At 46.2% G+C, this 25,691-nt stretch overlaps 1 protein-coding gene across 1 annotated transcript in view; it reads right to left on the bottom strand.

The window, feature by feature from the left end:
- The window catches only part of LOC139416490 (laminin, beta 2 (laminin S)), a 45,806-nt gene that overhangs the window by 5,107 nt on the left and 15,008 nt on the right, over positions 1 to 25,691 (bottom strand). Inside the window, exons 3-24 of the mRNA XM_071165130.1 lie at positions 18,957 to 19,126; positions 18,722 to 18,857; positions 16,240 to 16,313; positions 15,294 to 15,482; positions 15,013 to 15,076; positions 10,909 to 11,108; positions 10,624 to 10,744; positions 10,283 to 10,471; positions 9,853 to 10,032; positions 9,547 to 9,659; positions 8,941 to 9,020; positions 8,708 to 8,843; positions 8,447 to 8,605; positions 5,668 to 5,795; positions 5,372 to 5,507; positions 4,591 to 4,783; positions 4,336 to 4,479; positions 3,858 to 4,089; positions 3,589 to 3,758; positions 1,053 to 1,277; positions 701 to 918; positions 447 to 543 (exon numbers count right to left, since the gene is read on the bottom strand). Of these exons, the coding sequence (XP_071021231.1) occupies positions 447 to 543; positions 701 to 918; positions 1,053 to 1,277; positions 3,589 to 3,758; positions 3,858 to 4,089; positions 4,336 to 4,479; positions 4,591 to 4,783; positions 5,372 to 5,507; positions 5,668 to 5,795; positions 8,447 to 8,605; positions 8,708 to 8,843; positions 8,941 to 9,020; positions 9,547 to 9,659; positions 9,853 to 10,032; positions 10,283 to 10,471; positions 10,624 to 10,744; positions 10,909 to 11,108; positions 15,013 to 15,076; positions 15,294 to 15,482; positions 16,240 to 16,313; positions 18,722 to 18,857; positions 18,957 to 19,126 (3,354 nt within the window). The remainder of the gene's footprint in view (positions 1 to 446; positions 544 to 700; positions 919 to 1,052; positions 1,278 to 3,588; positions 3,759 to 3,857; positions 4,090 to 4,335; positions 4,480 to 4,590; positions 4,784 to 5,371; positions 5,508 to 5,667; positions 5,796 to 8,446; positions 8,606 to 8,707; positions 8,844 to 8,940; positions 9,021 to 9,546; positions 9,660 to 9,852; positions 10,033 to 10,282; positions 10,472 to 10,623; positions 10,745 to 10,908; positions 11,109 to 15,012; positions 15,077 to 15,293; positions 15,483 to 16,239; positions 16,314 to 18,721; positions 18,858 to 18,956; positions 19,127 to 25,691) is intronic.

Genomic DNA, 25,691 nt, shown 5'->3' with positions numbered 1-25,691 from the left:
TTGTCCTTATGGAGTATTGTGTGTATAGATTGATGTGGGGGAAAAAACTATTGAACACATTTTAGAATAAGGCTGTAACATAACAAATGTGAAAAAAAGTAATGGGGTCTGAATACTTTCCAAATGCACTGTATGTCAACTGCTGATATTTTGATGCCACACTTATAACACGTTCCATGACTCATGAATAACACCTTCCATGACTCATGAATAACGCCTTCCGTGACTCATGAATAACACCTTCCATGACTCATGAATAACACCTTCCATGACTCATGAATAACACCTTCCATGACTCATGAATAACACCTTCAATGATTCATGAATAACACCTTCCATGACTCATGAATAACACGTTCCATGACTCATGAATAACACCTTCAATGATTCATGAATAACACCTTCCATGACTCATGAATAACACCTTCCATGACGTTAAAGCTGACCTCTGCACTGGATCCTGGGGTCTCCCCAGTAGTTCTCTTGGCAGTCTGTGCAGGTCTTTCCACCGAATCCATCACGACACTGACACTTTCCAGTGAACTGGGGCACAGGGAGGTCAAACATGAGCATGAGGTCACAGAAGAGGTCTGTCTCATAATTACACTATAATCATTTCGCTACACTCACAATAACATCTGCTAACCATGTGTATGTGACCAATAAAATTTGATTTGATAATGGAACCACACACACACACCTCGTTGCAGGCCGAGTTGACAGCATTGTTGGGGTCACAGCCGCAGGCCTCACAGCCCCGCCCACTAGCCAGGTTCCAGTAGTTGGGCTTACAGTGGTCACATGTCAGGCCGATGGTGTTGGGTAAACACTGGCACTGCCCCGTGGCACGCTGGCAGACACACTCATCCCGCGCTGTACACTGGGTATGCTCTGTGCCCAGGAAGCTACAGGTGCACTCTGGGGAAGCATACAGAAGAAAATAGATTGAACCTTTACTAGGGTGCACAACACATTGTTTCAATGCAACATTCCTAAAATGAATGGTTCTTAGGTTTTCTGGTGTGTCACGTGATGTGTCAACAGAGACTCACTTCTGCAGTTGCGTCGCGAGGCGTCTCCATAGTAACCGCTCTTGCACACGCCACAGTCCGGTCCCTCTGTGTTGTAGAGACACTTCTTACACTCTCCTGTCCGCCGGTCACACGCATCCAGATCTGACATGTCAATGTTATTACTGCACCTGCACGGCTGGCACCGCCCACCTGGCTGGGAGGGGTTACCGTAGTAACCAGGGGCGCACTCCTCACACCGGGAACCTGTGACCAATAGGAAAAAAGGTTGAGGGAGAAGGTGTGACATTTTTGAAAAGAAAGAGTACTTCAGTGGAATATCTCATGTTGAGATTGAGGTATTTATTGGCTGGGTGATGGATATAAATTACTTCATATTTCCAAGTATTTCCAAACTGTTTTCCAGTGGATTTAAGTGAGAGGGTTACAGTGTGACAGCTTCTGCGAACAGAGAGTCATGTGCTGTGTGTGATACCTACCTCAGTGACTATCAGTAAAGTGATTATCAGAATGTTACTCAAACTGTACACATCATGTTATAAACTTAATTCGTTTTGATATTTTATTATTGTGCAATGGTATTATATCTTGGGTTAAAAGGGAGTTGGTTACCCAGGAGATTAACAGTGATTAGTGAGGATCTCTGTGATCACACTGTTGCAAAGTGGATTATGTTCAGTCTTTCGGCAGACATCGTGAACAATTAGCTTTTCTCACAAAGAGCCTGTCAGGATTTGGCCAGGATTGTTCCGGTTTTGGCCACTAGATGCCCCCATTGTGCTTTTTGACCCTTTTGTTTTCCCTTTTTTCCAGTTATTATTTGCACCTGTGCCTCGTTTCCCTTGAATGTATTTAAACCCTTAGTTTTCCTCAGTTCTTTGCTCTGTGTTTGAATGTTAGCACCCAGCCCCAGCGATGCTGTGAACATTTGTTGCTCCAGTTGGACTCGCTTGTGGTACTCTGTTTTTGTTCTAGTTGATTTATTTTTGATTATCTTTTGAGGCTTTTTCCTGCTGTACCTACCACCTTGTGGATTTACCTTTTGACTTGGATTACCTTTTTCTCTTGGAATTACTTTTGACGTTGTGGATTTATATTTTTGCCTGAAGAACTTTCCTTTTTACTTAAAACACCGTCTCAAGTACTGCTGTGTCTGCCTCATCTTCTGGGTTCTGCCGACTATTAGTTTGCTAAGTGACTGTTTCTCACACCGGAGACCCGAGTTCATAACCGGGTCGTGACAGAGCCCATATCATCTTAAGATGGATTCAGAGGAAGGGAGACATACTTGCAATTTTTGAGTCCAGCTGACGGCTGCAGGGGGCAGAGTATGCTGGTGTGGGAGGGGGCTGACTTTTGGGTCTGAGACAACTTACAGCTGCTGGTCTTGTGGTCTCTCCAGCATACTCTTCCCCCTGCAGCCATTAGCTGGACAAAAAAATGGGAAGTACTGTATTCTAAACCATTTAACAGACAAGATTTCCTCAACTGATTGATAAAGGGGCATTGTGATACTATTTTGTTTTTAGGTGATTCATTGTGTCTTTGTTTCTTTGTGTCTTTGCGGAGCCAACTAAATATATTGAATAAAAGGATATGACACAGACGGGGCTGTTGATGGTAAGTAGGTTTACAGTAAAGCACATCATATTGAGCTCATTGCAGCAAAGCTGTCTAAAGCAGAGTAGGCAGAATGCTTGTTTGTCTTTCTGTCACAGGCTCACAGTGGATGTGAATGTACAATAGGTTGGCGTAATCTCACAGCTTCAGCTTGTCTACTATGACTGATATACCTGTTACTGTCTTTTGTGTCTGCAACAGAGGCAGAGAATCACAAGGCAAAAGGCAGCGTGGCAGAGATGTTGTTGTTATCAGCTGGTTGACTGTTTGGCTGCTTTAGTGCCTGTGTAAGCCAGCAGGAGTACCAAGCACTGACTGTATGTGCCCAGTATAACATTATAGTTGCTATACACAGGAGACACTGTAGAAGTTGACCCAGACCCAGTGTCGGCCATCCAACTCAAACACAGTTATTTGTGTTATACAATCAGCCAACTTATTCTTGGTCAGTTCTTGGGAGCTCCATATACTCTGAGGCAGGAATGCACTGTGGCACAGCACCATAGGTGGGTGGGGTGCTGAAGCCATGCAGGTGGCAGGGGGGGGGGGGTTGGTAAGGAGGGTGGGGTCACCATCACTACTCACGCTTGAAAGAACCCTCGGAGCGCTTAACCATCCCCCCTGTGCCAAGTTGGGTAAGGGAGGAAACAACACACATTATCATTCCACATTTTTCAGGGTAGGATAAACGTTCTACGAGAGAAGTGTCTATTTGTCTCACCAAAAGACCCACCCTGGTGAATGACTTGGAATGTCACACCATGGACATTTCCCTGAGTTAAATCACAGTACATCATCAACCCTAGGAAGCATCTGCTCATTCATGCAGACATGATCAAACTGTTCTTTGTCCACTTGTCTGGCTGACAAAGAGGAGGAAGAACAGTAAGGAGAGAGAGAAGACACCTCAATGGAGAAATGGAGGTGTGGGTTGTACCTGTGTATCCTTGGTTACAGTTGCAGACCACCTGTCTGTTGCGGTTGTCCTGGTAACAGGAGGCAGCGAAGTGGCGTCCGCTGTTTGGGCCATCTGGGCAAGGGCAGGCCCGACATTGGTTACCCATACCTGTGCCCAACACTGGGTTGCCGTAGTAACCGTTGGCACACCTTGAAATACAGCAATAGCAGTATGCTTGTCAATAACATTACATTGGCTACCTTAATACTTATTCAAGATTCCCCACTGTCCCCGTGGTGAAGCCTAACCTGTCACATTTGTCCCCTCCAGTGTTGTCCCTGCAGTTGAGACAGGCTCCGGTCCTCTGGTGGCACTCCTCAGCATGTCCATTACACAGGCATCGCTTACAGTTGGGGAAGCCCCAGTGTCCTGCCTGGCAGCCATCGCACCGCTGGCCGAACGCACCCGGGCGGCACGGGCACTGCCCAGTCAACTGGTCACAGGACCGAGTGACCGCACCTTCCAGATTGCACTCACATGCTAGAGAGAGGGAGGGTGGGAGGGAGAGAGAGAGATTTATTGGAAAGTATAAATCAAGAGAGGAGTGGGTCAGTAGGTAATGAGGCAGCAGGGGGCGCCACCAGTACAGTTGTTCACATAAGTGGGATAGACAGACTGTACAATCCAATGCACCTTTGCAGAATAAACTATTTGTGTACCCTACAGGATAACACCAGGAGTTTTGCCCTTACTCTTTGTGCGGTTGACTGGGGTTACGACACTAACCGTTACATCCTGCAGGTCCAAAGCCGTACGTCCCAGGAGCACACTGGTCACAGCGAAGTCCAATCACGTTTGGCCTACAGCGACACTGACCTCCGTGCGTGTCACACACTGAGCTGACTGAGCCCTGGGGGTCACACAGGCAAGCTGTGAAGAAGAAAGACGTGATGAAAACGTTTTCATTTCATTGTGAAAATAATTACCAGGCATCCTTGATGATAGCAGATCGTGATTATGTGTACCCCTGAAATGACTTACGCAGGGCTCCATGGTTAATGATGGCTGACATGCTGGTGATGAGTTTGGCACAGACGTTGCTGATCTGGGGGCGTGTCACGCTCTTGGCCCCCTCGTGGCAGCGGTAGCGCTCGTAGCTCTGCTTCCTAGCGATGGAGGCGGGGTCACCGCCAATGAACATCTCCAGGGAGGAGTAACGAGGGATCAGGGAGATCTGGAGAGGAAGCAGGGAGGAGTATTAGCTGGATTGCATAAGAAGAACACAATTAGAGAGAGAGGGAGAGAGATAAAGAGAGAGATGTGCAGACAAGCATAATTTATTGAGTACGTTTCTTAAAATGTTATATCATTTACTTTGTAATTGTTGCCCTTTTTTAATTGATAGTTACAATCTTGTCTCATCACTGCAACTCCCCAACGGGCTCGGGAGAGGCGAAGGTCAAGTCATGTGTCATTCGAAACATGACCCGCCAAGCCGCGCTGCTTCTTAACACACTGCTCACTTAACCCGGAAGCTAGCTGCACCAATGTGTCAGAGGAAACACTGTTCAACTGATGACCGAAGTCAGCTTGCAGGTGCCCGGGCCGCCACAAGGAGTCGCTAGAGCACGATGAGCCAAGGAAAGCCCCCCCAGCCAAACCTTCACCGAACCCAGACGACAGTGGGCCAATTGTATGTCGCCCTATAGGCTCCCAGTAACGGCCAGCTGTGACACAGCCTGGGATCGAACCCCCGACTGTTGTGGAGCCTTAGACCGCTGCACCACTCAGGAGGCTCAATTTGTTGAGTCTTGATACTCACAGAGTCCACTAAAATGTTGGCAGCGGTTGTACCAAGAATGAGAATACTGTTCCCATCCAGATAGCGACTGAACTCAAAGCGAAGAGTGTAGCTCACTCCTCTCTCCATGCATACAGGTGGAGGCAGCACGACAAACCTGCAGCAAACACACACACCACACACAAGAAAATACTAACTTTTAGGAAAAGCAAAATCCACCATGTAGTAACATCCAATTACGCAAGTGTATCACCGTCACCTGAGCCAGACACAAGGGCACTGTATATTCCGTAGTGAGGTGTGTGTGAGTTTCTCACCTGGATCCTGCAGGCAGGGACACAGTGAGCATGTCGTCTGCAGGGATGGTGTTTCCACAAGGGCTGCTGGTGGGAATGGGCCCTGGCCGAATGATCGTCACACGGACCTCCCCCCAGTCCCGTGGCATCTAACACAAGACATACACACACCACAATAACAGTCATATACAGTTACACACTGTGCACATCCAGAAAACAGAGGGGTGTGTGTGTGTGTGTGTGTGTGTGTGTGTGTACACGTATGCACAGTTGAAGTCTGAAGTTTACATACACTTAGGTTGGAGTCATTAAAATAAGTTTGTCAACCACTCCACAAATTTCTTGTTAACAAACTATGGTTTTGGCAAGTCGGTTAGTTCATCTACTTCATGCATGACACAAGTAATTTTTCCAACGATTGTTTACAGATTATTTCACTTATAATTCACTGTATCACAATTCCAGTGGGTCAGACGTCTGGTTCATCCTTGGTAGCGATTTCCAAATGCCTGAAGGTACCACGTTCAGCTGTACAAACAATAGTACGCAAGCATAAACACCATGGGACGGCACAGCCGTCATACCGCTCAGGAAGGAGACGCATTCTGTCTCCTAGAGATGAGTGTACTTTGGTGCAAAAAGTGCAAATCAATCCCAGAACAACAGCAAAGGACATTGTGAAGATGTTGGAGGAAACAGGTACAAAAGTATCTATATCCACAGTAAAACGAGTCCTATATCGACATAACCTGAAAGGTCGCTCAGCAAGGAAGAAGCCACTGCTCCAAAACCACCATAAAAAACCCAGACTACGGTTTGCAACTGCACATGGGGACAAAGATCGTACTTTTTGGAGAAATGTCCTCTGGTCTGATGAAACAAAAATAGAACTGTTTGGCCATAATGAACATCGTTATGTTTGCATTCGTTATGTTTGGAGGAAAAAGGGGGAGGCTTGCAAGCCGAAGAACACCATCCCTACTGTGAAGCACGGGGGTGGCAGCATCATGTTGTGGGGGTGCTTTTCTCCAGGAGGGACTGGTGCACTTCACAAAATAGATGGCATCACGAGGGAGGAAAATTATTTTGATATATTGAAGCAACATCTCAAGACATCAGTCAGGAAGTTAAAGCTTGGTCGCAAATGGGTCTTCCAAATGGACAATGACCCCAAGCATACTCACAAAGTTGTGGCAAAATGGCTTAAGGACAACAAAGTCAAGGTATTGGAGTAGCCATCATAAAGCCCTGTCCTCAATCTTATAGAACATTTGTGGGCAGAACTGAAAAAGCGTGTGCAAGGAGGCCTACAAACCTGACTCAGTTACACCAGCTCTGTCAGGAGGAATGGGCCAAAATTCACCCAACTTATTGTGGGAAGCTTGTGGAAGGCTACCAGAAACGTTTGACCCAAGTTAAACAATTTAAAGGCAATGCTACCAAATACTAATTGAGTGTATGTAAACTTCTGACCCACTGGGAATGTGATGAAAGAAATAAAAGCTGAAATAAATCATTATCTCTGCTGTTATTCTGACATTTCACATTCTTAAAATAAATTGGTGATCCTAACTGACCTAAGTCAGGGAATTTTTACTAGGATTAAATGTCAGGAATTGTGAATTGTTTAATTGTATTTGGCTAAGGTGTATGTAAACTTCCGACTTCAATTGTATATGTGTATGTGTTAGGCTTGGGCGGTATACCATATATTGTCTCCTTGTTCGGGCGGCGTTTGGCGGTTGACGTCACCGGCTTTCTAGCTACCACCGATCCACTTTTAATTTTCCATTTGTTTTGTTTTGTTTCACACACCTGTTTTCAATCCCACAATCACCTGTTCATTATTTAACCCTCTGTTCCCCCCCCATGGTTTTTGTGAGTGATTGTTTATTTGTATTTTCAGTCTGTCATGGTGTACGTGGATTTGTTACTTTGTATATTTTACCTTTTGAGTAAAGTACGTTTGATTACTCATTTCTGCTGTCCTGCGCCTGACTCTCTACACCAGCTACACCCAGGGCCCATTACATATATACCATATGTTTTTCAATAAAATATTACATTTGCAGCTACTTTTTTATTTAATATCTGCAGTGCAATACGGATATAAAGCAGATTGCGTTCTTCATTTCACCTGTCACATTATTTTAAATGATGAAGCTTACCATAGTTCTCCAGAACAGTTGAGCCAGTCCCATGTTTGTTTGTAAGCAGCACAACGGGAGAAGGTGAGCTGGTGAGTCCACAGCGCTCTCTCGGCGAGTCTCTGTTGTGCAGCGCACATGAGGTGATGAGCAATTCATTACTACATTACATGTTTGCCATCAGTTATCTTATAATGGCTTTCTGCCAGAAGTCATTTTTTTCCTACTCGCCTTTTCTTCTCCTCCGTTCTTCTCCCATCTGCTCTGTGTACACATGCTGCTCTTCCTTCCGAAAAGCATGCATCACAACTTTTTTCATTTGCAATTTCTCTCGTTCACTTCAGCTTGTAAATGTCCACACTACTACTAGCTATGCTTGTATAACTTTACGAGCTGGATTTGCCTGTCTTTGCAATTCATTTATGTTAGTTTTCGCTCGTTAGCATTTAGCATCTACGTGATTTTGCTATTCGTTCTGTGCAAATTTTGTTAGCATTCTGGTAATAGAGGCCCAAGGGCTTTTCTTGCGTTTTACCTCCCCCGCGTGTGCTATGCTCGTAACAGCGTAAATCCTGGTATGAGAGAAGGACGGTATGACGATTTGAACATCTGAATACCGCCCAAGCCCAGTATGTGTGTGACTAGGCACTAACCTGTGGCTCATAGCGGATGAGGAGGTCGTACTCCATGGAGTAGGGGATGTTGTTGATGGAGAACTCCAGGCTGCTGCCCTCTGGGACCTTGGCAAACCCAGTGCCAGTCCAGGTGGCAGGGCGCCCAGGCTGGTGCTCCCTCTGTTCCACACTGCAGCCCTGGACACACACAAATACCATCAAGCATTCACACAAAGTAGACAGTATAAACAATGCAAATAAGGGTCCACCCCAGTCTTATCTATAACAAGAAGTAGTTACCTGTCCCAATATGGCCAGCTCAGCCTCATAGGTATAGTGGTCCAGAGCCATGAAGTACCACCCAGACTCCACCTGGGTACATTGACGGCCCATCATATGACTACGACAGCGGCACTGGCCATTCTCCATAGAGCAGCTGGGGAAGACGCATAAGAAATCTATGCAGTAAGCATGTAACCCGTCGACAGCACCCCCAACCCAAAACATCTTCCCGCGGCCACTCTGTCACTTACTGGTTATCTGTGGCTCCGCCCACATCACAGTCACAGTCTCTGCAGCCATTCATGTCATGACTCAGTGCCCAGTGTTCTGGCTGTGGGTAGACAGACAGGCAGCTGTTAGCACCAGACAGATGACATTCCTGACGACATCAGCCAGGGTTACTGGACCTTACATCATAGGTAACTACTCAGATACCTCAACCAGGTGTTCCTAGCTCCAAAATGAGATACTGTAGATACATGCTGCCTATCAAAGTACAGGCTGGTAGAGCTTAAGTTATGGGTGCAAAATAGTGGTTGTCTGTTCATGACTTTAAAACAAGCCTTTATGCAGCTTATGAGAGTTTAGGATCCACTTCGTCCGGACTACAGCTGACCATTTTTAGCATGCTGTAACCTACACCAACCGGAGAGGCCTGACATCCCTGGGCTACATTTAGATATGAAGCCCCAAGCAGGGCTTTACATTCCTGGGTATTGTTACTGGCACGGCAAGGAAGTTATGTGAGTGACAGGGGGATGTGAATGTACGTATGAATGAATGAATGAATGGAAAGAGAGAGAGAGAGAATCTCTGTGTGTTATGGTTAGGAGAAGGAGGCTCTCCTGGAGCCTTACCAGACACAGGTCACAGCTGCGTCCGGTGACCAGTCGCTTGCAGAAGCAGTCCCCGCTCACAGGGTCACATTTTGGGCTCTCTGACACAGTACCCCTGGGGTCACACTGGCAGGCTGAGGGGGGCAGAGCAGGAATTATAGGGGCATGGGAACACAGAAATGTGGCACATGATTTTATTCAAAGCACTGAGAGAGATTAACAAAAGATTGCTCCAAAATCTCTAACATAACCACACAAAATGAGGGTCATTTGGACAATCAGTTCAATTTGTTAGAATGATTCATGATTATGCTCCTCTCCACTCACGTTGGCAGCCGCGGGGGTTTGCTGCACTCAGGCCAAAGAAGCCAGACTTGCATTTGTCACAGCGATGCCCTTCCACGTGGTCCTTACAGCGGCACTGCCCAGCGATCATGCCCAGGGATGGCTCGTCATGCCCGTCACAGATGCCCCCATTCAGGGAACCATCAGGATCACAGTCACAGGCTGGTAGAAGGAAGACAACAAACATCCTGTTAAACTTAACAAACATAACCTTACAGTAGTACGTACTACCTAGAAAACATGTACACACTCACATCTAATGGACATAAAGTGGTACCAGGGTTTCAAACGTGAAAATAACCTGTACACGTACATACCTATGCCATCACTCATACACAGTATGATATTGTGAGAAATACACACACAGTTCCTGTGCCCCAGTTCTGAGAAGCGGTCGACACCCTCTACTCACCAGTACAGACCCCGGGGTCTCTGATGTCCCTACTGAGGTCCTTGTAGTAAAATGGTTTACACATCTCACAGTTGCGTCCCATGGTGTTGTGGAGACAGTGGTCACAGACGCCACCGCCGGCATTGCCCGTGGCCAAGTAAACCGCCATGTCAAAGTGACAGTGGTTGGAGTGGCCGTTACAGTTACATTCTAAGAGAGACCAAGGGTACAGATAACAACATAGTCAAGATTCTCATTCCTTTGATTATGACCTATGACTGGTGTGTTCATAATAATAATCAGTGATGTTAGGAGAGGAGTAAGAGACGTTTCTTGTTATGGTGTGGTACACCACCACTCACTCTTGCAGGCGTTGGTGTTGCGTCCCTCAGCCGGTCTCCAGGGCATGTCACTATGGAAGTCATCACACAGCTCACAATTCAGACCCTTCGTGTTGTGCTTGCAGACACACCTCCCATGGACCTGGGGGACAGGGAGGCTGAATTACACAAATCACAGAGAATTCTAAACAAAACCTCCCATTCTAACTCCCCTCTGCACAGATGCCTCTGCTTTCATACACAGCAATCTATATAGGGCAGTCTTCCTCCATACAACTAAGGGCAGTTCTGTGTCCCTTTACTCACCATGCCCTCCTCATCCTTGATCCCATCGATGGGGGCACACTCGGAGGCGTGGCCATAGCAGAAGCAGTTGCCGCGGACGACCAGCTCGTACATGGCATAGTAGTACTTCTCCTTGATCTCCACGCGGGAGTCCAGCAGGTTATCTCCCAGAGTGTGCAGCTTGGTGAAGTTCACACGCAGGTTAGTGATCTTCAGCTGGTCTTCAGGATGCAAGAGGAAGAGAAGAGAGGAAGGGGGGGGAGAGATTAGGAGATATACAACAAGCTATTTGAACATCCAAATGAATACTTCAAAGTCAAAAGGAAAGGTTCCAGATACACCATTAATTATCCATTAACCCCAACCCCCACCACAGACATAAGCAGAGACACTCTCCCCCGTAAAAGGAAGAAGTCAAGGCCAGCCGAGCATGACATCGCTGAAGGGGGCCGGGGGGGGGGGGGGGGGGGGGGGGACTGAAAGGGGCATGGAGGGTGTTGTTAGGAGACTTGAGTTGCGTCCCAAATGGTACCCTATTTCCTAAATACTGCACTACTTTTGACCAGAGCCTTATGGGCCCTGGTCAACAGTAGTGCACTAGAAAGAGAATCAGGTGCCATTTGGGACGCACCCTTGATAAACTCTCACAGAGGGGCGGTAGGTTGCTACTGTGCACAGAACATTCCCTGCTGTCAGTCACATTCCAGCTGTTCACTAGGAAACAATACACAAAATGTATAATTTGACCAAATATTTATGAAGAGGTCATCACTTCATGGAGTCTATGAAGGAAGAAACCACATGGAAGAGTGGAAAGCAAGTTAGGTCCAAAAAAACGGATTTTCCCCAATGGCTCATCTTACCCCTACAGACTAGAGAGAGATGCGCTGCAGACAGCATGTGGAATCAATCAGCACTCTCTCTCTCTCCACTTAGTGCTTATCTCTCTCCACACAGTGGTTCAACACAAACAAATGGAGAACAAGTCACACCTCTATGCGAAAAAGCGGTGTTTTGGGGGCGGCTACCTTCACTGTACTCCTAAGAAACACTTAGTATTCTTTGTGTTGTTACTTCCATTACCTACCTTCATTTGACTCACATACAGTGCAGGAGTTATTGTTTCATTCAACTAATGTTAGAGAAGAACATAGAAAGAGATTAGTGGAGTTCCTCTGTTATATTCTTCTACACTGAAAATGAGAGAGAGGGGAGAGCGGCAGAGCAGCCTCAAATCCGGGCCCTATCAGTACTCCTGGCCTCTGTTATCTGAGCGTATCCTTTCTCACACACAGAAGGGCCCTGTTCTCTAGACCTTGACAGGAAAAACACCACTCCCTTTCTCACAAACCAGTGGGACAATAAGTTCCACTGTTCCACAGGACTTTGGGGAATATCAGGCTGTTGCCAGGGCCACAATATGCCATGTCCAACTCTTATGAGTATCAGTCAAGCCACTGGCAAAGTCATTTCATTGTTATTATTAACATACTAATGTACCTCCTGCTAACAGCTCCCCCAACTTCCCTGACAGGATTACCTCTATCAGGACAGAGCCGTCCGTCTTTAAACTCTCTAGCTGTGGATGAGCTCTGCATTGGAAAGTGCTCAAACTAAATCATAGGCATTCTGTAACGGTATACACCCGACATCCAGGCTTCATTTTAACTCCCTCCTCTCAGACATCCTCCCTCCATGTCGATATTCTGTGGCACACTAGCAGATTAAACTGCCTCCTTTACAGCAGGAACACATCAGGTTTCAGCACTTTAATTACTAAACCCCCTCAAAATGTGTCTCTCTGTCAAACCCGAGCTAAAGCCGATACAGAGTGAGAGCTCTTTATCTATGCATAGTCACTTTACCTGTAAGGTTCTGCTTTTCTTTTCTTAGTCAACCTTGTGTTCTGTTTCTTTGTGTTCTGGAACGTAGCCCTGTTTCTTTGTGTTCTGGAACGTAGCCCTGTTTCTTTGTGTTCTGGAACGTAGCCCTGTTTCTTTGTGTTCTGGAACGTAGCCCTGTTTCTTTGTGTTCTGGACCGTAGCCCTGTTTCTATGTGTTCTGGAACGTAGCCCTGTTTCTTTGTGTTCTGTAACGTAGCCCTGTTTCTTTGTGTTCTGGAACGTAGCCCTGTTTCTTTGTGTTCTGGAACGTAGCCCCGTTTCTTTGTGTTCTGGAACGTAGCCCCGTTTCTTTGTGTTCTGGAACGTAGCCCTGTTTCTTTGTGTTCTGGAACGTAGCCCTGTTTCTTTGTGTTCTGGAACGTAGCCCTGTTTCTTTGTGTTCTGGAACGTAGCCCTGTTTCTTTGTGTTCTGGAACGTAGCCCTGTTTCTTTGTGTTCTGGAACGTAGCCCTGTTTCTTTGTGTTCTGGAACGTAGCCCTGTTTCTTTGTGTTCTGGAACGTAGCCCTGTTTCTTTGTGTTCTGGAACGTAGCCCTGTTTCTTTGTGTTCTGGACCGTAGCCCTGTTTCTTTGTGTTCTGGAACGTAGCCCTGTTTCTTTGTGTTCTGGAACGTAGCCCTGTTTCTTTGTGTTCTGGAACGTAGCCCTGTTTCTTTGTGTTCTGGACCGTAGCCCTATTTCTTTGTTCTGGAACGTAGCCCTGTTTCTTTGTGTTCTGGAACGTAGCCCTGTTTCTTTGTGTTCTGTAACGTAGCCCTGTTTCTTTGTGTTCTGGAACGTAGCCCTGTTTCTTTGTGTTCTGGAACGTAGCCCTGTTTCTTTGTGTTCTGGAACGTAGCCCTGTTTCTTTGTGTTCTGGAACGTAGCCCTGTTTCTTTGTGTTCTGGAACGTAGCCCTGTTTCTTTGTGTTCTGGAACGTAGCCCTGTTTCTTTGTGTTCTGGAACGTAGCCCTGTTTCTTTGTGTTCTGGAACGTAGCCCTGTTTCTTTGTGTTCTGGACCGTAGCCCTGTTTCTTTGTGTTCTGGAACGTAGCCCTGTTTCTTTGTGTTCTGGAACGTAGCCCTGTTTCTTTGTGTTCTGGAACGTAGCCCTGTTTCTTTGTGTTCTGGAACGTAGCCCTGTTTCTTTGTGTTCTGGAACGTAGCCCTGTTTCTTTGTGTTCTGGAACGTAGCCCTGTTTCTTTGTGTTCTGGAACGTAGCCCTGTTTCTTTGTGTTCTGGACCGTAGCCCTGTCTTTCATTTTTGTTCATTGATTTCACCTGTGTTCATTTCTCACCTGGTCTCATCAGCTCCCTATTTAGTTCACTTCTTTCTGTTTACATGGTTGTGAATTATTGTTTGTTTTTGACTGCATACCTGTGTTTGACCATTGCCTGCCTGTGGCCACGATTTCTGCGGACGCTTGATAAACATCTGCCGTGCTCTGTGCGTGACTCTACACCTTTTTCTCCCTGAATATTCATTGCATTACCTCTACCTACATGTACATATTACATCAATTACCTCGACTAACCTGTACCCCGGCATATTGACTCTGTACCAGTACCTCCTGTATATAGCCTCGCTATTGTTATTTTACTGCTGCTCTTTAATTATTTGTTTTTTACTTATCTAAAAAAAAAAATACTTAACACTTAAAACTGCGTTGTTTGTTACGGGCTTGTAAGTAAGAATTTCACTGTAAGGTCTACTACACCTGTTGTATTCGGCGCATGTGACAAATACATTTTGATTTGAGAGCTCCCATTAGATGTACCTTAAGGGTGCACTAATGAGTGACACAGTCTAAGGTTCCCTTAAACAAGTGCAGGGCAGTAATGAGCATGGCAGTGTGCTAGCTACTCATTCAGAGTGTCTGTCTGGACAACATGGAACATCCAGGTTAAGGGTCAGGGTCAATCCATACCTTGGTTTTATTAAGAACAGAACCTCCCCTGTCACTACTTAGGGAAGGCTGCTCTTACTCCTGGGGAAACGGTGAAGTCATACCAGTCAAAATAGAAGGGACAGCTTGTGTGGGGGAGAGAGAGCAGCTGGTCTTCACATCCCGCTAGGCTTCAGAGCGCAGACTGTCATGTGCCATTCTGTTTAGGTGTTGTGCTGTACTGAAATTATACGGTAGGGTGGCAGTCACTGTATCATGTCAGCGGTGTGAGTTTGGCTTAACATGGGGGGGGGAAGTGGTTGCTAGTTGTGGTGACTGGTGAGTGTATCTTACTCTGAATGTTGGGGCTGTAGGGGTCCTCAATGTGGATGGCAGGGTCCAGAACTCTGTAGATTGCCTGGAGGAAGAAGAGGGACAGGACAGGTGGTTGAATGCCATTTTAATGTATGTGTACAACTGTAGTAACCTAGTCAGCACAACACATTGAAATGACACATTTTCAATGTCTATTCAAACAAATGTGTCTTTTCAACCAAAAATAAGTATTTTCAACATCTTTCCAATGTCTTGTGGTCATTGGCTAGGGATAAATCCCTCTTAACTATCAGACTCACCTCTCCCTCTGTGGACGGCTCGATGTCAGAGTAGCGCGACTCACAGATGACGTCGTCTACTTTGCGTAGGGGTCCCTTAGATACCCCGGGGAAGACCGAGGCACAGTCGTAGGCAAAGTAGCGGTACACCTGCCAGTTACGTCCAAAATCTGCCGATCGCTCAATCACCATGGCTGCTGGGCGAAATGTCTGTGTGCCAGGAGAGGGATGTGATGTGTGTTGTTGCTCATTTGAAGACACAGAAAATGTTTATATACTGCATAGATTTGACACACTGTTTAAGGCAGGGGTCTCCAACAGGTTGATCGTGAGCTACCACATATGAGTAGCTCGCCAAACAATTCTGAAAGTACATGCAATTTTCATGTGTTCCACCACAAACTGTCATAAACAAATCTCACAAGTATCCCGACACCACAAGCTCCAAGCTACTATCTAACTGAACATTGACATTATCCCACCCCTGGTTAGCCACTAATGGCTTAAAAAGACCAACCTAACACTATCTGCCAATTAATTTCCAGCAATATTGCCTCTTTCTGTCTGTGTGGTGCAGGCGTTTGTCCATCACTCCATGTGTAGCCAGTTGATATGATAACCATCTTGTGGGTTGACAGAAATGGGGGAAAAAAGGGGAATTAGACAAAGTATTCTGATGTGATTTAAGCATTGACATCAACTTAGAATATCCAATTTCGCTGTTTCTCTATGAATAACTGTAATACAAAACAAAACATCATTTGGGGAAGAAATAACAGATTTTATAGGGCCCCGTTAGTTGTTTATTAATCATTATTTTACCAGGTATATTGACAGACAATACAGTGCACTACTTTCTCTTGTACACTAAAGAGCCGTAGCTAGTGACATGTTTATTAAGTAGCTGTCATGATAGAAAAAGTTGGAGACCCCTGGTCTAAGGTTTACTAAGTGCTCTATGTCTAACCTTGAAGATCATGATAAGATGAGTAAAATGGAATTCTGCCTCAAGGTCCAGCTGAATGAAGACATCAGGCTTTCCTGAAGACAAAACGAGAGGGATGGAGGGAGAGAGAGAAAGGATGAGAGAGGGCATGTCAAGCTTTATGTTGTTGCTATTACATCTATAATGTGTGCACTCAATCAACCTGTCAATCTGTCTGTTACAAGAAATGCAAACCCGTGTTTTCACCAGTGATAACTCAACTACCAGCTGTGAAGGATGCCCCTGTCCGTCTCTTGGCTTGAGTAATGGCATCTGAACAGGAAAAAGCATTCTCGTCTTGGCTGGAGATGTGGTCGTCCACATGGGTAATCCCACACACTTCCTGAGCATGATCCATCCTTTAGAACCACTCGAGTTGGGCCATTATTCACAATGAATTGGTAGAGAAGAAGTCTGAAGTTCCAATAGTAGTGTAGGGGGTTCTGCCTTCTGTCCCCTTCTAGCAGTTGGAACATTTAACTGCTACAGCATATAAATAACATAATAACCACAGTAAATAGTCCCGTCAGAAATGTCTATATGCCACAACGTAGCTCAAAGGGAAATCTCTGAGAACACCCTAAACACATGCTCATAAAGCTAAGTGTTTGAGGATCCTTTCCCCATCTCCAAATGTAGTCTGAAGTGAATACAAACAGCAGGAAGACAACAGTAAAAATCGTAACTCTGCACATGAAAAAACGAGAGAGGTAATGACAGAGTACAGCTTCCAGGGTTGGCACCTCAACATTAACATCACTAGCTATCTACCCCTCAGGCAGGCTGTGGTGTGGTGTGATGGGAGCCAGGCCTGTGGAAAAGTAACACAATAAAATAAAAAAGACTCTGGAAATAACAGAGAGAGAGTCTCACAAATCTTCTGAAGATTCATGCAATCATAAACCAACCTGACACACACACAGTGTAAATACACACAGGGACACATTGGTGAGTAAGAGGTCAAACTGGATTTCGGCCATTGGGTCTGTGCTGTAGGCTGTGAACCATAACCTGCACTCCTTAACGAAAGGCTAATCAGGAAGGAAACGGAGGCAGGGGAAAGGAGAGGCAGGGTGTGCTAGAGCCAATGAGTCAAGTTGGAGGAGAGGAAGAATGAGGAGGAGAGAGAAGCAAAGAGAGGGAAAGGGCAAAGGAAGGGAAACAGAGATAGAACTGGAGAGTGGGAGAGGGGTCACAGCAAATAGTTTAATTTGTGTTTCTCCCATTACCGCTGTTGTGAGGCTTGGCTAACGGAGAGCAATTAGTAACTGGTACACTCTACTAACGGAAACAACCCACTCGCACATCCTTCTAGTAGCCTACTTAGTACCACTTCAAACAGAGTAGAAGTGGCACAAGCTGCTCTACAGAACAGTGGATAAGGTACCCACCCAACCTAGCCTTCCACTCCAAGCCCTTAAGGAACTAAGTGAAGGAAGGGGCCTCACACCAGAGGGACACAGGGACAGTGGTCTACACACATGTAGCACAAGCAGCCCACTGTGCTCCATGTCACATACTCTAAAGCCCTGCTAGAAACGCCATGGAGACTGGGAGTAAAAATAGTGACTGTTCCCTGTCCCCCACCTCTCAGTGTTCGACATAGAGTACAGGCAGTGCTATACTGGTCCACAGTAGTCAATCACTCAGAAATAGACCTGAAATGGGGCTTTTGTTTGCAGTGATGTGGGCTCTGTATTAACAATGAAGAAGGAGAATTGCTCAGCTGGTGTCTTGAAATCCATTCTCCAAATCTAATTTTCTATCCCTCCCTCAATGTACACCCTCTCACTCTTTCTCTCACTCTTTCTCTCCGGCTCCCAATCTTCCTCTGACCCCTTCCGTCCCTCCCCACCCTCCTTTCCTTTCCTCTCTTCTCTTTCTCGTTCCTCCCTTTGTTGACGTGCCAGGGTACAGCCTGCACTGTTATTATCCCCATACAAACAGCTGTGGGCCTGTGGCTGGTCTGGGTCCGGTCCAGGCAGAGTAAAGTAGGCTACTACAGAGAACAGAGGGTGATTTAGTGTGATGGAGGCCATGGACCTCTGGGCTTTGAAGGCCCTTCAGAACAGAGCTACCAGAACTCACTGTAAGGACGCACTGTGGCTTCCAGGATCGTCGGCCCCATCTCTCTCCCCCATATCTCACCCTCTCACTACTGCTTCCTTTTATGATCCACTCATGATCTCTCCCTCTTCCACTCTCCCCTCTCTTTCTCGGTCTCTGAACAGACCTGTTATTAATAGTAGTAACCAAGATTAGGCCTCTAATAATACAGATGATATGGATTCTGTATGAGTTCATACCACTGACAGCTGCATGTTGGGGGTATGTCATGTAACCGAAGGCAGGGGACACAAATAGACGACAAATCTGTTTTAACACTGCTTCTCATAAAATCAAAGGTTCACTATTTAAACATGGATATAATTGCAACCTCTATGAATGCAATCTCAATTCTCACCATTCTCCGACTGCCACCATGACTTCTTGCGGTGTGGTTTGAACGTGGTGATGACGTTCTCAATGCGGTGACTGATGGTGTTGTAGACAGGATCATATGGGCGGCGAGAGTCACACTGGAAACATTTCTTCTCATCCTACAGGGGTCAGAGGTGACACAGGTCAGAGGTCGAACTGAAGCTCAGGACAGAGAGAGGTAGGGGGAGTGAGAGGATGTTGGAGACCCACACACACACCTGTAAGTGACTGACGATGCAGTAGGGGTCTTTCTTCCTGGAGCCGCATGTAGATGATGCCTTCAGGCTCTTCTCACGGCCCACCAACAGGTCTCCTGTTGCCGGGTAACAGCTGCCATGGGTACAGCCGTGGGCGTGGTCTGGCTCCAGGGCAGTGGCATATGCCAGGGCTGGAGAAGCGAGGAAGGAAAGGAGGTTAAGGACAGGAAACAACATCACAGCAGGGGGATGTTATTGCAGTCACTTAGAGTGAAGAAAGAAAGACAATGGTTTCGCTAGACGGATCACTCCTCTGTCTTAGAAAACAAATCACTCTCTCTCTCTCTCTCTCTTTCTACGACATTACCACAAACTCTAATCAGTACAGGAAAAGGACATCAAGAGAGGAAGCAAGCCTACGTTTAATCCTGAGACTAAAGCTGAGCCCAACTAAAGCTGCTGCTAGCCCACCTGCAGCTCAACAGTCAATGTTTAAATAATAGGAGTAACAATGTTGAAAAAACACTTAAAGAGATTATCTTTTGGGGGAATATGTTAGCAGTGCCTCTCTCTCCTGAAGTCCAAAACGGTTGACCTGACATGAAGTTGGAGACTTTTATCTCCCTCACCAACTTCAAACATCTGCTATCTGAGCAGCTAACCGATCGCTGCAGCTGTACATAGTCTATCGGTAAATAGCCCACCCAATTTACCTACCTCATCCCCATACTGTTTTTATTTATGTACTTTTCTGCTCTTTTGCACACCAGTATCTCTACCTGTACATGACCATCTGATCATTTATCACTCCAGTGTTAATCTGCAAAATGTTAATTATTCGCCTACCTCCTCATGCCTTTTGCACACAATGTATATAGACTCTCCTTTTTTTTCTTTTTTTTTCTACTGTGTTATTGACTTGTTAATTGTTTACTCCATGTGTAACTGTGTTGTCTGTTCACACTGCTATGCTTTATCTTGGCCAGGTCGCAGTTGTAAATGAGAACTTGTTCTCAACTAGCCTACCTGGTTAAATAAAGGTGAAATAAAAAATAAAAATAAATAAAATGGGGCCCTACAGCCGCTAAATCTGGAAGCGAACCCAAAGGTCAACTAGGAGGTCAACGAGGTCAGGTTCTGACAGCACAGCAGGAAAGTATGTGTGTATGGGTGTGCGTGTGAGCATGTGAGCTTGTGTGTGTCTTTTTGTGTTAGTTTGTGTGGGTGTGTCTGTGCATGCATTTTCGTGTTCGTGTGACTCAGTGGATGAACTGTGTGTGGGGTGTTTGAAAATAGCCCAACAGTCGTCAAGCAGTCCAGTCAACATCCTGAAATATATTCCTAGTGAAGCGCCAGTGGGACGGGGAGACACTCAGTCTAAAGAGCAGGGCCAGGGAGGTCTGTCTGTCTGTCTGTCTGTCTGTCTGTCTGTCTGTCTGTCTGTCCCTGTCTGTCTGTCTGTCTGTCTGTCTGTCTGTCTGTCTGTCCCTGTCTGTCTGTCTGTCTGTCTGTCTGTCTGTCTGTCTGTCCCTGTCTGTCTGTCTGTCTGTCTGTCTGTCTGTCTGTCCCTGTCTGTCTGTCTGTCTGTCTGTCTGTCTGTCTGTCTGTCTGTCTGTCTTGTCTGTCTGTCTGTCTGTCTGTCTGTCTGTCCCTGTCTGTCTGTCTGTCTGTCTGTCTGTCTGTCTGTCTGTCTGTCTGTCTGTCTGTCTGTCTGTCTTGTCTGTCTTGTCTGTACAGAAATAAATCCGTACACAATGGATCAACATTCCGTATTCTGCTGCGTTATTACGATTTTAGGACAGCTTTGGATTGTGAGTGTCCTAGGAAAAGTCCTGAGGAGATTTCACAGAGACGATCAACAAAAACATGACACTCTCTAGAGGAAACCTGTGTTTGCCTGGCATACAGACAAGTCTCACACTGGTACCACTGCCAGGCACTGAACACACACACACACACACACACACACACACACACACACACACACACACACACACACACACACACACACACACACACACACACACACACACACACACACACACTCACACTCACACTCACAAAAACACACACACACCACAGTGATACACTTGGCATTCAGTCAACGCATAATAATGACTGTACCTTCGAAAATGTCTTGGTCATATGTTTCCTATGCCAACAGTGCATTTGTGTACACAGACAATGATGGGAATATGCTCAACACTTTTCTTTGAGTAAGGATATCCCCTCAACACGGAGGACATGTTATCTGAATGCTGTAGTAATGTTATCTCAGTTCCCTTTCCTGTTGCCAGGAAACTTCTGTGGTAAATCAAGCTAGGCCTGTGTAATTATGCTGTAACCCCAAAAATCTGCCCTCAACAATTACTTAGCCAATTAACAATAGAAGAACAGAGATAAGCAAGGCTTTTTAAAACAAAAAAAGCTAAACCAAACTAAATGGCCTGAGACATAACTGCACAGGAAACTTTTCCTTATTTTTCTGAAAAGGCCAAAGTCTTCAGTCATGAGGGGTATATAGAGAGGAGGGGAGAGAGAGAGAAGAAAGAGTGAGATGTGAAAAGAAAAAGGAAGAGAGAGGGGGGAGAAGGAGAGGGAGAGAGATGGGGGGAGAGAGAGCGAGAGATGGAGAGAAAGCCGATGAGTAAATACAAAGCCTCTGTAGTGACATAGCAACATGATATCTATTTTGGTCGTTGGCACACACTCAAAGGTGTGTGTATAAAGAGAGAGAGAGGAGATGGAAGGGGGGAGCAGAGAGGGCTGATGTACAGACTATAATTTCAGGGCCTCTCCTAAACTCTTTTATCTTGTCTCTGTCTTGTCTGTCTCTGTTGGAGAGCTTTCACAGACATCCCATACCCCTGTCTCAGTCCCTGGACAGAGGCTGAGGGAGTTGACATCACAGTCCCTCCAGAACACAACAAGATTGGCTCACCAGGTTATATATAGTTATAACATCAGTCAACTGAAAGTATTTATTTCATTTCAGTATTTATTAAGGGTGAGAGTTATTTTGATCAAAGCACAACGTGTGAGAAGAGAACCTGTACGCCTATTTGATGATTAACCACCCTCTTTCTGTCAAGTAAGTCATATGGAAATTGGTTTGAACAAATTAAATTCCCACTTGATGCTTTAATAACGAGCATATTTGGAATGTTTGATTTCAACCAGAGAGGATGGAAAGGGATGGTTGACTAAGCAGCAGTGTGTCCATCTCATCTCAGCAGCTCTCTCTTACTCTCTGCCATGCTCTCCTCTTACCCATACATGGACAGGCAGTGAGGAATGCAGGCTGATCAGCTGAGAGGGGGGCGTACCTCTGAGCTAATAAAGACTAGCCTAGCCACAGACCAGGATAGGTTTTTATTTGCTTAGCCACAAAACAGGAATTGTATTAGCCTAGCCACATACCAGCAGAGGTTGTATTAGCCTAGCCACAGACCAGGAGAGGTTCTATTAGCCTAGCCACAGACCAGGAGAGGTTGTATTAGCCTAGCCACATACCAGGAGATTACACAAGTGAGCTTAGCCACAAACAATAGATTCTGCTGTACAAGTCAACTGTTGAACGTAATGCTAACAAGAAGAAACATCCTCCCCTTTTGAGCAGAAATAAGGAGATCAAATCCATTAAATGTGCTCTAAACTGACCATCGTTATAAATCTCAGTCAACATGCTGTTCCATCTTGAGTGATTCTCTCCTCTTCCCTGGGCTATGACTGGAACTCCACTGCACTATGCACTACTAATGTGATTTATTATGTGTATAATAATAGTTATTTCCATCTCTTCCCAAAACAAGTGTAATGAGTTTGGATTGGACAGCTCCCAGCATCCTCTCTGTTCTGCATTCAGCCTTGCCAAGGCTAATCTCCCTGTAATGGCCTGGACCACTACACAAAGAGAGAGGGATTTTCTCTTACCCCCTCTCTCCCTCACTGCCTCTCTCTCACAATTCTCTTCCTCAATCTCTCGATTCTTCATTCAATCTCCCTCTCCCTTTTTTCTCCCATTGTCTCGCTCTCTCATCTTCTCTCTATTTTCTCTGTCTTTCTCTCTCTCTCTGTCTGTCAGTGTGGTATGTACTGTACTATAAGCATCTATGTGAAGCCCCACTGCCTGTCCTGGCACGCTCTGGAGATATGGGATTAACACCGCTGTCAGCTTTGTTACACTGCTGTGTCTGTCAGCTTTGTTTACACTCCTGTGTCTGTCAGCTTCGTTCCACTGCTGTGCCTGTCAACGTTGTTACACGACTGTGCCTGTCAGCTTCGTTCCACTGCTGTGCCTGTCAACGTTGTTCCACTGCTGTGCCTGTCAGCTTTGTTCCACTGCTGTGCCTGTCAGCTTTGTTCCACTGCTGTGCCTGTCAACGTTGTTCCACTGCTGTGCCTGTCAGCTTTGTTCCACTGCTGTGCCTGTCAACGTTGTTCCACTGCTGTGCCTGTCAGCTTCGTTCCACTGCTGTGCCTGTCAACGTTGTTCCACTGCTGTGCCTGTCAACGTTGTTCCACTCCTGTGTCTGTCAGCTTCGTTCCACTGCTGTGCCTGTCAACGTTGTTCCACAGCTGTGCCTGTCAACGTTGTTCCACTGCTGTGTCTGTCAGCTTCGTTCCACTGCTGTGCCTGTCAACGTTGTTACACGGCTGTGCCTGTCAACGTTGTTCCACTGCTGTGCCTGTCAGCTTTGTTACACGGCTGTGCCTGTCAACGTTGTTACACAGCTGTGCCTGTCAACGTTGTTACACGGCTGTGCCTGTCAGCTTTGTTACACGGCTGTGCCTGTCAGCTTTGTTACACAGCTGTGCCTGTCAGCTTTGTTACACAGCTGTGCCTGTCAACGTTGTTACACAGCTGTGCCTGTCAACGTTGTTACACGGCTGTGCCTGTCAGCTTTGTTACACAGCTGTGCCTGTCAACGTTGTTACACGGCTGTGCCTGTCAGCTTTGTTACACGGCTGTGCCTGTCAGCTTTGTTACACAGCTGTGCCTGTCAGCTTTGTTACACAGCTGTGCCTGTCAGCTTTGTTACACAGCTGTGCCTGTCAACGTTGTTACACAGCTGTGCCTGCCAACGTTGTTACACGGCTGTGCCTGTCAGCTTTGTTACACAGCTGTGCCTGTCAGCTTTGTTACACAGCTGTGCCTGCCAACGTTGTTACACGGCTGTGCCTGTCAGCTTTGTTACACAGCTGTGCCTGTCAACGTTGTTACACGACTGTGCCTGTCAGCTTTGTTACACAGCTGTGCCTGTCAACGTTGTTACACGACTGTGCCTGTCAGCTTTGTTACACAGCTGTGCCTGTCAACGTTGTTACACGGCTGTGCCTGTCAACGTTGTTACACGGCTGTGCCTGTCAACGTTGTTACACGACTGTGCCTGTCAGCTTTGTTACACAGCTGTGCCTGTCAACGTTGTTACACGGCTGTGCCTGTCAACGTTGTTACACGACTGTGCCTGTCAGCTTTGTTACACGGCTGTGCCTGTCAACGTTGTTACACGACTGTGCCTGTCAGCTTTGTTACACGGCTGTGCCTGTCAACGTTGTTACACAGCTGTGCCTGTCAACGTTGTTACACGGCTGTGCCTGTCAACGTTGTTACACGACTGTGCCTGTCAACGTTGTTACACGGCTGTGCCTGTCAACGTTGTTACACGACTGTGCCTGTCAGCTTTGTTACACGGCTGTGCCTGTCAACGTTGTTACACGACTGTGCCTGTCAGCTTTGTTACACGGCTGTGCCTGTCAACGTTGTTACACAGCTGTGCCTGTCAACGTTGTTACACAGCTGTGCCTGTCAACGTTGTTACACGGCTGTGCCTGTCAACGTTGTTACACGACTGTGCCTGTCAACGTTGTTACACGGCTGTGCCTGTCAACGTTGTTACACGACTGTCTGCCACCGAGTCACTTTCTTCTGTTTCTTCTACTTTTCCTCAACTTTCAATAAAGATTTTTGCCACTTTGTTTTCCTAGGAAGGCTTAGCTGGAGGATTGTAAAAAAATAGACCCCCGGTCATTGTCCCCATAGTGAGAGGAACAGGGACTTGACATGTCACTGCTTTGTGTTAGGAAAGAGACAGGAGGGATGGCGATGTGACATCAAGACAACACATTCCAATCTGACTGGGTGACAGAGACAAGAAAGAGTCTGCTCTCAGCATCTTCCTAGGAGTAAACACTGGAACCAATCATGAAGACAAACACACTCGCATTCAGTACACAAATACACACTCATAGAAGATTAAAGGGAGATTTTTACCGCCAAAAAAAGAGAGCTTTGGAGATGATGCTACTGTACATCTAGAACACTTGCTTTTAGGATAGTTGATGGCAGCATTTTGAGCTGTTGGAGCACCTTGCATGGGACGTGAGGGAACAGAATCAGAATAGCACTGCAGACAGATAAACGTCCCTGCACGGCATACAGTACCTGACCTGACTGTGAGTGTGTGTTTGAGAACACAGATAAGTATAGAACTGGCCCAGAGCAAACTAGCCTCCACAGGGCAGGAGAAAGTCAACAGACTTTTATTTTTAAACCCTCCTGCTAATTAGTTTACATTCGGTCTATCCTGCTTTCTTTCCCTCCTCTCTCGCTCTCTCTGGTCTCTTCTAATGATCAGTCTACTCCCACATCCAGAGAAGGGTGACTCTCTACTCCTTCTTCTCCTCCCTTCCAGCATGGACTTCTGGATACAACAGGTCTAGCTAGACTTTACAGTGAAATGCTTACTTACAAGC

Source organism: Oncorhynchus clarkii, chromosome 9 (genome assembly GCF_045791955.1).
Source record: "Oncorhynchus clarkii lewisi isolate Uvic-CL-2024 chromosome 9, UVic_Ocla_1.0, whole genome shotgun sequence".
NCBI classification, from domain to species: domain Eukaryota; kingdom Metazoa; phylum Chordata; class Actinopteri; order Salmoniformes; family Salmonidae; genus Oncorhynchus; species Oncorhynchus clarkii.
This window is presented reverse-complemented; position numbering and strand designations above follow the sequence as displayed.